Source organism: Saimiri boliviensis, chromosome 3 (genome assembly GCF_048565385.1).
Source record: "Saimiri boliviensis isolate mSaiBol1 chromosome 3, mSaiBol1.pri, whole genome shotgun sequence".
Classification (NCBI taxonomy): domain Eukaryota; kingdom Metazoa; phylum Chordata; class Mammalia; order Primates; family Cebidae; genus Saimiri; species Saimiri boliviensis.
This window is the reverse complement of record NC_133451.1, coordinates 3,909,854-3,922,751: the sequence shown is the minus strand read 5'-3', so window position 1 is coordinate 3,922,751 and position 12,898 is coordinate 3,909,854. Positions and strand designations below refer to the sequence as shown.

The 12,898-nt window shown below is 46.8% G+C and overlaps 1 protein-coding gene across 1 annotated transcript; it reads left to right on the top strand.

Moving 5' to 3' along the window:
• The first annotated feature begins 1,142 nt into the window (after positions 1-1,142).
• Positions 1,143-1,465, top strand: LOC101052915 (small ubiquitin-related modifier 2-like). Its single transcript, XM_074395698.1, has 2 exons — positions 1,143-1,289; positions 1,354-1,465. Exons 1-2 carry the CDS (start codon positions 1,143-1,145, stop codon positions 1,420-1,422), a joined length of 216 nt encoding a protein of 71 aa, XP_074251799.1. The 3' UTR covers positions 1,423-1,465.
• The last annotated feature ends 11,433 nt before the right edge of the window (positions 1,466-12,898 follow it).

Below are 12,898 nucleotides of genomic sequence, written 5' to 3'. Positions count from 1 at the left end.
CACAACTCTAATGCCAGCTACTCAGGAAGCTGAGTCATGGAAATCACTTGAACCTGAGAGGTAGAGGTTGTGGTGAGCCAAGATCTTGCCGCTGCACTCCAGCCTGGGTGACAGTGAGATTCCATCTCAGAAAACAAAACGAAAAAGAAAAAAGGGAGAAATGTGAAAGAAAAATAAACCCTGGGGACCCCAAATCACCAAGCTAAAGGGAGAGGTCAAGCTGGGAACTGCTTAGGGCAAACCTGCCTCCCATTCTGTTCAAGGTCACCCCTCTGCTCACTGAGATAAACGCATATCTATCTGGTTGCCTCCTTTGGAGAGGCTAATCAGAAGCTCAGAAGAATGCAACCATTTGTCTCTTATCTACCTGTGACCTGGAAGCCCCCTGCCCACTTCAACTTGTCCTGCCTTTGATTCTAGTTCCCCTGCCTTTCCAGCCCAGATGAATGTTCAGCTTACATATGTTGATTAATGTCTCATGTCTCCTTAAAATGTATAAAACCAAGCTGTGCTCTGAGCACCTGAGGCTGTGTCATGGGCATGCGTCCTCAATCTTGGCAAATAAACTTTCTAAATCAACGTGACATGTCTCACATATTTGGGGTTCACACCTAGAAAAAATGGATAAATTCCTAGACATATACAATCTACCAAGACTGAACCATGAAGAAACAGAAAACTTGAGCAGACCAAAAATGAGTAATGAGGTCAAATAAGTAATAAAAACTTTCTCTTGAAAGAAAAGCCCAGGACCCGATGGGTTCACTGCTGAATTCTACCAAACATTTAAGTAGAACTAACACCAATTCTACCCAAACTATTTCACTCATTCTACAAGGTCAGCATTACCCTGATACTAGAACTAGACATGGATGCAACAAAAAAAGATTTTGGGCCTGTATTCCTGATGAAAATAGATGCAAAATTACTCCACAAAATATTAGCAAACTGAATTCAACAATATATTTAAAAATTCCTAACGCAGGGTAGGGGGAGGCAGCACATGATGTGTGCACACCCTCTCTCTCGTCCACCTCTGCTGCCTCCTTCTTCTGCTGCTCCTGGTGCTGCTTTTGTGCTCCTTCGGTGTGGACCTGGTACCTCTTTTGGGAAGTGGCAGCTCAGGAGACCCAGCACTCACCATGGTCAAGAAAAAGCCCAAAGAAGGAATCAAGACTGAGAATAACGATCGTATTAATTTGAAAGTTGGGGGGCAGGATGGTTCTGTGGTGCAGTTTAAGATTAAGAGGCGTATACCTCTTAGCAAACTAATGAAAGCCTATTGTGAATGACGGGGATTGTCAATGAGGCAGATCAGACTCCGATTTGACAGTCAATGAAACAGACACACCTGCACAGTTGGGAATGGAGAATGAAGATACAATTGATGTGCTCCAACAGCAGACGGGAGGTGTCTACTGAAAAGGGAACCTGCGTCGTTACTCCAGAACTCAGTTCTTTAAAGACCAAGATTACATTCTCAATTAGAAAACTGCAATTTGGTTCCACCACATCTGGACTACTACGGTACAGTTTTCTCTACTCTTTCATTTCATTTCCCTCTTTTCCATTCCTTTACTGTACATAAGGTCACTGGTATAAGTGCACAAACATATTGCATTTGTTTTAAACAACCAATGGTGTGTTTTGATTGACATCAAGTGGAGACAGGATGGGGAAAAGTACTGATTCTGTGAAAATACCCCCTTTCTCTATCAGTGGCATGCTCATTCAGCTCTTATCTTTATATTCCAGTAATTTATTTTGCTTTCACTGTTTTAACAAAAAAAACCCAACAACATAAAAATCCTGGCATATCTTGTTCAATTAGAGAATTTTAATGTTTTTCATTGATTATTGTAAAACCAAGGACAATTTTATAACTTTTTTGTACGTAGCTGTTACATGTAGGACAATCTGTCTTTAAGTAGGGATAAATTACTCTAAAACAACAACAAAAAAATAATCCTAGATAGTTTTCCCTTTAAGTCAAGTGCCTCATTGTTTAAATAAACTTCTTGTTTAAAATGAAAAAAAAAAATTCATTCACCACAATCAAGTGAGATTTATTCAATGGATGCAAGGATGGTTCAACATATGTGAGACAATGAACATGATACATCACATTAACAGAACAAATACCATATGATCATTTCAATAAATGCCAGAAAAGCATTTGCTAAAATTCAACATCTCTTCATGATAAAAACTCTCAACAAATTGGGTATATTAAGGAACATGTCTCAACATGATAAAGGCTATATATGACAAACTGCAGGTAATATCGTACTGAACAGGGAAATCCTGAAAGCCTTTTTACTAAGGTCTGGAACAAGACAAGGCCTATTTTCACCACTTCTGTTCAACATAGTACTGGACATCCTAGCCAGGGCAATTAGGCAAAAAAAAAAGAAATAAAGTGCATCCAAATTGGAAAGGAAGAAGCCAAATTTTCCTTGTTTGCAGATGACATTATCTTAATTCACCATAAAACTTAGAACTTATAGACAGATTCAGTAAAGGTGCAGGATACAACATCAACATGCAATAACCAATAGCATTTCTATATTCTAATAGTGATCAATTTGAAAAAGAAATCAAGAAAGCAATCCCATTTACAATAGCTACAAAAATATTTAGGAATAAGTTTAGCCAAAGAAGTGAAAGATCTCTACAAGAAAAACTATAAAATACCAGTGAAAGATATTGAAGAAGGCACCAAAACAAGGAAAGGTATATCATGCTCATGGATTGAAACAATTAATGTTGTTAAAATGTCTCTACTCCATGTACTTGCAGCCAACTTATTTTTGACAAATGGTGCGAAGAAAAATACACTGAAGAAAGAACTATTTCTTTAATATAAAGAACCCAAATAATAGCAAACAAATAATTCGATTTTAAAAATGGGCAAAAATACCTGAATAGACATTTCTCAAAAGGAGACACAAAAAATGGTTAACAGATACGTGAAAAAATACTCAACGTCACTAATTGTCAGAGAAATTCAAATAAAAAGCACAATGAGATACCATCTCACCCTAGTTAGAATGGCTATTGTCAAAAGAGACAAAAATAACAAAAGCTGATGAGGATGCGGAGAAAGGTGAATGCTTGTAACTGCTGACGGAAATGTGAAGTCATTACAAAAATCAGTGTGGAGGGACCTCAGAAAAATAAAAGCAGAACTACCACATGACCCAGCAATCCCACTGCTGGGCATACACCACCACCCCAAAAGGAAATCAGCAGATCAGAGAGATGTCTTCACTCCTATGTTTCTTACAGCACTATTCACAATAGCCAAGACACGGAGTCAACCCAAGTGTCCATCAATGATGAATGGATAAAATGGAAATGTACATGTACACAACGGAACATATTATTCAGCCATAAAAAAGAATAAAATCCTGTCATTTGCAGCAACATGGATGGAACCGGAGATCATTATGTTAAGAGAAATAAGACAGGCATCAAAAAGCAACTATGTGTTCTCATTTATATGTGGGCACTAGAAAAGTGGATGTTATGGAGGCGGAGAGGAGAATGGTGGTTACCAGAGAAAGGGAAGGAAAGGGGGAAAGCAGATGAAGTTGGCTAAGAGGACAGTACAACATTTCGGGTAGATAGAAGGAACATGTTCTAGTATTCAATAGCACAGTAGGGAAATTAGAGTTACCCATAATTTCTTGTTGATTTCAAAATAGCTGGAAGAGAACAATGTAATGTTTCTAACTCAAAGAAAAGATAAATGTTTGAGGTGACAGACATCCCAAGTACCCCGATTTGATCATTCCACATTATAGCAAAATATCACATGGACTGTCAATATATGTACAAAAAATTAAGTTGTAAAAAAAAAAAAGAAAGAAAAGAACATATTTGCATATTGCATTATATTTCTTCATGGTATTGATCTCCAGCCCAGAACGCAGGTACCACAAAGATGAGATTTTTCATTCTGTGCACTGCTGTATCCCAAGCATCCAGAATCATGTCTGGTGCACTGACTGATCCTGCCGACGCAGGTGCTGATATGAGTGATATGGGCGTGACTCTCAAACACGAAGGAAATTCTTCAGCGGGCAGAGGAGTGAACCTCTGGGCCCCGTTAGATATTGTCTGAACTGAAATAGGAACTGCGAATGTGACATTGAGAGGCAGGCCCTGGTGGAGAGATTGGCCCGTGCGGGGCTGAAAGGGGATGTGCTTGGTATCACATCCTGGGCAGGAGTGGGGGAAGCCGGAGAGAAACTGGAACTGCAATGAAGTCCCAGCAAAGCCCCCACCGACCCCATGGGAACTCAGGAGCCGGGCAGCTTTTCTGAGTGAATAGAATCAAGCTGAGCCAAGTTGGGCTCTTGTACCTCCAGCCCACCTGCCGCCATCAGCTGTCCCTGGGCTGAGCAGTGACTGTGACAGGCAAAGAAGGTGGACGGTGAGGGCATACTCCTGCAGCACTTTGGTGGCCTGGGAGAAAGACCTCACTCCTAAAGGGGGATTTGGGCAGCACATTGGGTGGTCCCCACAGTGTCCGCATCCACAGAAGGGTGGAGGGGCAGGAAAGGATGCCAGGAACTTGCCTGGAAGCAGCCGGGGTTGGGGTGGCGTTGGGGGAAGAGAGCTGTGTGGCAGGACAGGGGGAGCAGCACCCCTCTAATGTCCCTCCCAGCTGTGCCTGGCCTGGGCACAGGTGACAGGCCCAGCTCCCACCGGCTCCCTAGATGGCCGAGAGCAAGGTGCCATGCGTCTTTGGGTATCTGTTTGACACATCGGAGGCACGGAATCTGTTGTTTTTAAAATGTGTCACAAAATGTCCAGATGTCCCCCTAAAATGTGTCACAAAGTGTCACAGATGTCTCCCTACATCTGTTGTTTCTAAAAATGTGTCACGAAACCCCCAAATATTTGCTGTTCCCACCCATCCTGGCATTTGGGTCTTAAAATGTATTTTTATTCTCTTGTTGAGTTGTGACCATCTGATTAATCCCAAGAGCATACTGGGGATCTGCCCCCAGGGACACACGCAGCCACAGTGCCCCCACCCCGTGAGAAGCTCGGGTGTTCGGAAACAGGCAGGCACGGAGCAGAGGGGGCACGCATGGTGGGGGCAGCAGTCGAGGGGGGAAGGCTGCCGGCTTCCTGAGGGTCGTCTCTCTCCTCCTCCGGCCCTGTTCTCGCCTTCCCTCCCCACTGTCCTTCCCTCTTCGCCTCTCCTCCCTCCCTTTCTCCTTCCCTCCTCTCCTCCCCAGGTTCTCAGGTGAACCTGCGTCCCACCCCTCCTGGCGAACGGTCGGCAGGTGGCAGCAAACCCCGCCTTCCTGCGCGGGAGCCGGCCTCAGCCTGGGGGATGTGGAGAACTGCGGGCTGAGCTTGGGCTGGGCTGGCGTGAGTCTGCAGATCTGCAGAAGGAACCCCCTGCAGGCGCCTCGGGCAGCGGTGGGGGTTGGGGTGCCCAGGCCTGGTGGGGTCGGGGGGTGTCGCTGCAGCCTCTCGGCCAGGCCTGGAAGGGTCCCCACCTCAGCATCTCGGCAGAACAGCACCTTGGGGCTTGGGAAGATTCCCTGTAGCACTTTCTCCTAGTTCGGAATGCAAACGCCCTCCTGCCCCTCAGAGAGGGACCTTCTGCGACCCTCTTCAGGCAGCCCCGGGCAGCAGCCCTTCCTCCGGGCGCCATCCTTACCGTGCCCTGGCAGCCCAGCAGACACTTACCGTGCACCTGCTCTGGACGGGGCCCCCTGCCACGGGTGGGAGAGACCGGGATGGTGGCCACAGGTCCCTACCCAGCGTGGGTGAACAGAGAGCAGCCTGCCCGGCAGGGGCTGGGCCCCGCCTGCAGAGGGGTCACCTCGCCTGGGTGCATCTGGAAGGAAGGTCAGAGAGACCTAAAAGGAGACCTCAGGCCTGAGGGGCAGCGTCCGGGTCCCAGGCACATCCTGGGCGGAGGCCAGGGGACCACACCTGAGTGTAGGGTGCAGATCTCGGGGTGGAGTCAGCTCCACGCAGGGAAGCTCCTTCCGCCGGCGGGTGGTCACCGTCGGGTGGTCACCGTCGGATTTGAGCTGTTTTTACTGTTGGCAAATTAACAATACACTGTGAATTGGATGTTGTTGAAAGGAAACATTAATAACAAGGAAACAAGCGGGCCCTGCTGAGGGCTCCCGGGGGCTGCCTCGCACTGAACTGAACACAGCTGCAGCCTCTGAGGACTTCCCTGAAGCTTCAGTGCTGACTCCCAGCAGACGCCTCCTGGCCAGACTTCCCTGGGCTCCTCTGATACCTCGTTGCCACTGGGACTCCACCTTGGGCTTCAAGTTCATCTCTGCTGGTTTAGGGAGAATCTCAGACCTCTGATATCTGCTCTCCCCAAGTCTGATCAAGCTCCTCGCTCCCCATCCGTGAGGTCTGAGTCCTCAGCTGCCTTCAGCAAGAATTTCCAGCCCTGAACTTCTCATCTCAGTCTTTTGGCATCCCCGGAGGCCCCTGGCTGTAACCCCCACTCGTCCTTATGGTGGGGGGGCTCTAGACCCCCTCCTCCGTGGCTGAAGACTCCCACTTGTCCTTGTGGCCTTCGGAGTTGAACTCCATCTCTCCCTGTGGTGGTCCTGACCGCTGCTGCGATGGTCCTGAAGAAAGTCCTCCTTGCTGTTTTAAGTGTCAGTGTGGTGGTTTCTGTAAGTCCCACCCTCGGCTTCTCCTGCCCCCTCAGCTGCCGTGACATTTTCACTGGGAGGCTAAATCACAGGTCAGTGGATGCCATATGCTTCTGAGTCAGGGTGTGAACTCTGTTTCCATTCTTATATAACTTGCTCTCCCCGTGACTTAAGCACGACCTCATAGTTCAATTTTCTTCCTCGACGGGGGACCTATATGTGAGTGTAATAAGCACTCTCTGCAACCCTCTATTCCGGGATGTATATTTCTAGGATCCTGGGCTACTTTTAAGTACCAAAATATTCATATTTTTGTTGGTATCACACCAATACTTCAGTATGCTGAAAGTTGAGACCTGATTCCATTTACACAAAGTACGAGAACAGAAAACAGTAATCTGTACTGTGAGAGTCGGAACGGGGGTCACCCACAAGAAAGGAGAGGCCTAGGGGACTCCTGAAGTGCTGGGTCCCTGGTGCAGGCACTGGTTACTCATGAGTCTTCGCTTTGTGAATTTCCCTGAGCTGCAGCTTTAGGGGAAGAGTGTCTGAGCTGTTTTGTAATTCTCTTCCTGTTCTCATTTTTCTGCCCCCAAATGCTTTGCAGACTCGACACTCACCCAGCAGTGCTTTTTTCCAGTGCCCAAGCATAGCTCCCAAACCTCTGTCCCCTGCATTCTCCTTTTGAGATGCTCCCTGGCCCCCCATGCCACACCACACTCTGGCTGCACAGGGCCCTCCAGGCCTGGGCACCGTGTATGTATGTTCCCACACTCCCCATGAACTGGTTCCTAGGTGAGAGCCACTAGCTCTCAAATTGTAAGCCTCCTCTCTGAGGTTCCTCCCTCACTGACTGAGGCACACCCTCTAAAGCAAGCTTGTCCAACTGTGGCCCATGGACTGCATGTGGCCCAGGATGGCTTTGAATCCAGCCCAACACAAATTTGTAAACTTTCTTGAAACATGAGGATTTTTTGCAATTTTTTTTTTTTTTTTAGCTCACTAGCTGTGGTCAGTTGTTAGTGTACTTTATATGTGACCCAAGATAATTCTTCTTCCAGTGTGGCCCAAAGAAGCCAAAAGACTGGACACCCTTGATCTAAAAGTCTAAGGAAAGGAGCATGGAATGGAACTTGTAAATTCCACTTATTCTGACAATGTCTTCATTCATCCCTCAAACCTGAAAGATAGTTTGGCTGGGTATCAAATTCTAGGCTGAAAATCATTTTTCCCTTGGCCCATCCAAGGCCTCGCTCACTGACTCACAGCCTCTGTGCTGCCCTCCCAGAGTCTGAAGACCTCAGAGTCTCTCCTCCAAGTGTGACCCTTTTCTTTCTCTGTCCCTTAAATGTTTGGCTCTTTTCCTTGTCCCTACTGTTTTGAAATTTCACAATACCAGTGCTGGGGCCTTGGTAGGACTTTCAATCTGGCAAGTTATATTTTTTGGTTCTAAGAAATTTTCTTGAAATAATCATGTATAAATTGTTTTCACTTTGGTTTTCCTTTTCCTGTTTCAGGTGCTCCTGTTGCATGTCTGATCTCCATGGAGTCTCTGTCTTTAACATGTTTATCTTTCCTATTTTACATTATTTTGGGGTTTTCTTTAATCTTATGTTCTAAGATGGCCCCACCCATTTTATTTCTGTTAAATTTGTTTTTCCTTCTAAAGTCCTCCTCAACTTCAGATCGAATAGATATTAATATATATAAGATAGTAATATATATAAATTTTCAACAGCTCATATGTATTCTCTGCCCATTCCTTTTGTTGAGCACACTGTTCTTGTTCTACGGAAGCAACATCTGCTCTCTCTGAGGTTGTCTTTTGCTCCCTGTGTTGATTTGTCCTGGTCTCTGTTCCTTATGGTACAGACATTCCTTGACTGTGCAGCAATCCTTGGTCATCTGTGTTAGTCAGAGCTCTCTGGAGATTATATATGCCTATATAAAATAAGACTTACTGTAAGGAAGTGGTTCATGCAATTATGGAGGCTAAATCACACAATCTTCATTCTGCAAACTGGGGACCGAGGAAAGCCAGTGGTGCAGTTCAAAGGCCTAAGAGCTGAGTGTAGTATCCAGTCTGGGTAGCATCCAGTCTGAAAGGCCTGTGAACCAGCAGCAATCAAGGGCAGGTTCTTCCACCCAGCTCAGACATTCAGGCAGAGTAAGAGTGAACTCAGCCTTCCTCTCCCTGTCTGTTTTGTTCTATGCAGGCACTCAACAGATAAGATGGTGCCTGCCCACACTGGGGAGGACAGTATGCTCACTCAGTCACTGTGCTAACCTCTCCCACAGACACACCCGGAGATCATGTTTCACCAGCTATCTGGGCAACCCATGGCCCAATCAAGTTGACACATAAAATTAACCATCACCCTATTCACCCGTTTGAGGACGAGGCATCCGAAGTCAGAGAGAAAGGCGGATGAAGAAGGACATTTGAGTAAAGATAGGAAGACAGCAAAAGAGTGAGTCAATAGCTCTCTGGAGGTGTCTGTGAGGCAAGCACTGCTGCTCCCCAGTTTCAGATGCTCAGGGTCCCAGCCAGTAGGGGCAGAGCTGGTCATCTCAGTTCTCAGGCTCGGCCCTGTGGTGCCTCCTCTCATAGCGTTGCCTGGCCAGAGCTCTGCAGTGTCACTCCTGTGCTATGGTCACCCCGAGGGGTTCTGAGAGCTCTGGTCACATCCGTTCTCATTTAGGAGTAACGAATTTTTTGTTTGTTTTGTGTTGTTGCCTGGGAATTTAGGGGACATTCCAGGGTCTTATCAGGGCAGAGAAGCTGGCTCAGGGCTGCAGCTGGCTTGAATCTCTTTGTCTCCCCCACACCCCACATCTAGTAGGATCTGTGGCTTCTCACGGCAGAGCTGTCCTCTCCATCCTCCGGCCGTGGGTTCCAGCAGCACAGGCACCGGCACGCTTCCACGCACTGTGGTTGGACACTGCACAGCGACGGCCACTCCAGCAGCAGGACCACCGGCACGGAGTCCACACAGAGGTCTCTGTCTTCACATCATGGCCATTCTGGGCGGTGCCTTTTCTCCACATACTCTGGGTTCACGGCTCTCTCTGCTGTATTCTTGCTGTCCTATGCAAATGCTAAGCCTCTCCTCGGAGTGACCCTGGGGACCAGCAGGGGCAGGGAAAGTGAACCAGCAGCTGCTTCTACTGTGGCCAGATACGGCAGAGGCCAGCAGAAGAGGAGCTGCCTGAGCTCGGCAAGCAAAGAGGAGGGCAGCAGAGGGAGATGACTCCTGCTGTGCCCACCCCGTGCTGAGTCGACAGCAGCACCTTAAAAATGAATTATGCACCCAGATCTCAGGTTCTAAAACCTTTCTCCAAAAAAAGGAACCAAGTCCGTTTGCAGAAATGGCTGATTCTAGAACTATGGTGAGGGGAAATACGAGAGGGGCCCAGGGCATCATTTAACCCCAGAGAGCAAGGATGTGCTCAGATGAAACCGAAGCACCCACACCACACTGACGGGGCACACTGAAGAGACAGGAGCCAGCACAAGGCACTCCAAGGGCTGAGGCTGGGACTACTGAGAACAGAAGGAAGCTGTGCGGGGAGACCCCGTAAGTGCCGAGGCAGGAGTCAGGAGCCTCAGCCTGTTCCCATGTAAGTAAAGAAGAAGAAAATAACTAGAGATGGCACTGTGGTAGTTATTCACATGTGATCTTGGTTATTCACAGGTGATCTTAGTTACTCACAGGTGATCTTACAGGTGATCTTAGTTATTCACATGTGATCTTAGTTATTCACAGGTGATCTTAGTCACTCACAGGTGATCTTAGTTATTCACAGGTGATCTTAGTTATTCACAGGTGATCTTACAGGTGATCTTAGTTATTCACAGGTGATCTTACAGGTGATCTTAGTTATTCACATGTGATCTTAGTTATTCACATGTGATCTTAGTTATTCACAGGTGATCTTAGTCACTCACAGGTGATCTTAGTTATTCACAGGTGATCTTAGTTATTCACATGTGATCTTAGTTATTCACAGGTGATCTTAGTTACTCACAGGTGATCTTAGTCACTCACGGGTGATCTTAGTTACTCACAGGTGATCTTAGTCACTCACAGGTGATCTTAGTTACTCATATGTGATCTTAGTTATTCACAGGTGATCTTAGTTACTCATATGTGATCTTAGTTATTCACAGGTGATCTTAGTTACTCATGTGATCTTAGTTATTCACAGGTGATCTTAGTCACTCATATGTGATCTTAGTTATTCATAGGTGATCTTAGTTACTCATGTGATCTTATTGACAGATGCTCTTACTCATACGTGATCTTAGTTACTCACATGTGATCTTAGTTATTCAGGTGTGATCTTATTCATGTGTGATCTTAGTTATTCACAGGTGATCTTATTCATGTGTGATCTTATTCACGTGTGATCTGTTATTCATGTGTGATTATTCATGTGTGATCTTACTCACATGTGATGTTATTCATGTGTGATCTTATTCATGTGTGATCTTATTCATGTGTGATCTCATTCATGTGTGATCTTATTCACATGTGATCTTAGTTATTCATGTGTGATCTTATTCATGTGTGATCTTATTCATGTGTGATCTTAGTTATTCATGTGTGATCTTATTCATGTGTGATCTTAGTTATTCACAGGTGATCTTAGTTCTTTTACTAATGCCTCTCAAGTCGCGAAGTGTGAACCTGGAGTGACACTGAAAGGAATGACCCTAAGGTGAGATGCTCTAAACCCTCTGTCACGCCCATGTAAGGGCTGCTGGAGGGCGCCTTGGCTATGTGGCAGCACCAGCACTGGGAAAGTGCCCGCTGTTTAGCAAGCTGTGGAAGGACATGTCAGAGATGACTCTTTCCCCGGAGGAGTTAGGAGAAAGCTCCGCTCCTCCAAGCTCTTGCAGTAGGCCTGACGCCTGTCAGGGACATCCACAGACATCCGGGGGCGTAACTGTCGCTCTGTGATGCTGGGCTTCAGTGGTCGCCTTCCATGTCCACTCCCATGTTCCGCTTCTGCACCTGGTTCCTTGTTTTCTTAGAAGATAAGAATTAGTAACATAAATCTTGATGTCCTTGACAAGTATGGAAAAGGTGCTAACACATTAGGTTTTCTCTTCGCCTCGGCTACTACAAAGCCTCGGGCCCCCACCTACGTGACACTCAATGTACTTGATCCTATCACTGACCACCGAGGCCATGCGCTCCCTACCCTGCCCCCAGCTTTGTACGCAATAAGAGTCAGAGTGTGTGGACACGGGGCCACTGCCAGACTCCACGCTTTGGTTGGCAGTGGAGCCCTGGGCTCAGACTCTCTTTTCTCCATCTCTGTGTCTGTGTCTTTTATTTCTACAGTTTCTCGTCTCCGCACCAGCAGAGAAGGGCTCAAAGCCCTGTAGGGCTGGACCCACAGGAAGCACCACTGGATGATCAGGAAAAGCACAGATGGAGGCCCACAAGCCCACACTGGCAGAAGCGAAAGGCTGAATAAATACATGGGGGTGGGGGCGGGGGAACAAACCTCCACACGGAAGGAGGTCGCATAATACAAGCAGATGCTCCTTCAGGAGCTGCAGCATAGCTCCATGCCCTCACACGGGCTGCACAGTGACATCCTGCCACAGAGGACAGCGTGGAAATTGGGACAAGAAATTCCCAGTGGAGAATCCTGACCAGCACCCCTCAGCCAGGTGATGTGGGTCCGTGCCCGCAGTCCTAAGTGTGCCTTTGGTACAGTGGGTTTGCCCCACCAAGAACCCATCATAAGCCCAGTCTAATCACAGGAAGCACATCACACAGTCCCTACTAAGGGACAGTCTACAAAATCCCCGACCAGTGCTCAGAATTGCTGGGGTCATGAGACACCAGGAATGAATGAGAAGTGGCCCCAGCAAGGCGGAGCCTATGGACATTCAAGGAAGCGTCACATGGGGTCTGGGTGGGATCCTGGGACAGGTAAGGGCATCGGGTGAGAACTCAGGCCAGTGGGATTTGGGACTCTGGTTGGTAACAACAATGTGTCAATATCGGTTCACTGATTGTAACAAAAGACCACACCGCTGCCAGATGTTAGTGATGGGGACACAGAGGGGGATCTGCGGAAAACCTGTACTGTTTTCTCAATTTTTCTATGAAATAAAACTGTTTTACAAAATAAACTATTTTAAAAAGTAGAATGACAGTTATTTTGTAAAACTGTTTTACAAAATAAACTATTTTAAAAAGTAGACTAACGGTCGGGTGGGATGT

What these genes read in the sequence shown, in the direction of transcription:
- LOC101052915 (XM_074395698.1), top strand. Translation starts at nt 1,143, where the DNA reads ATGGTCAAGAAAAAGCCCAAAGAAGGAATCAAGACTGAGAATAACGAT. An exon ending in TAATGAAAGCCTATTGTGAA is followed by an intron (nt 1,290 to 1,353) that starts TGACGGGGATTG and finishes ACAGACACACCT; the next exon opens with GCACAGTTGGGAATGGAGAA.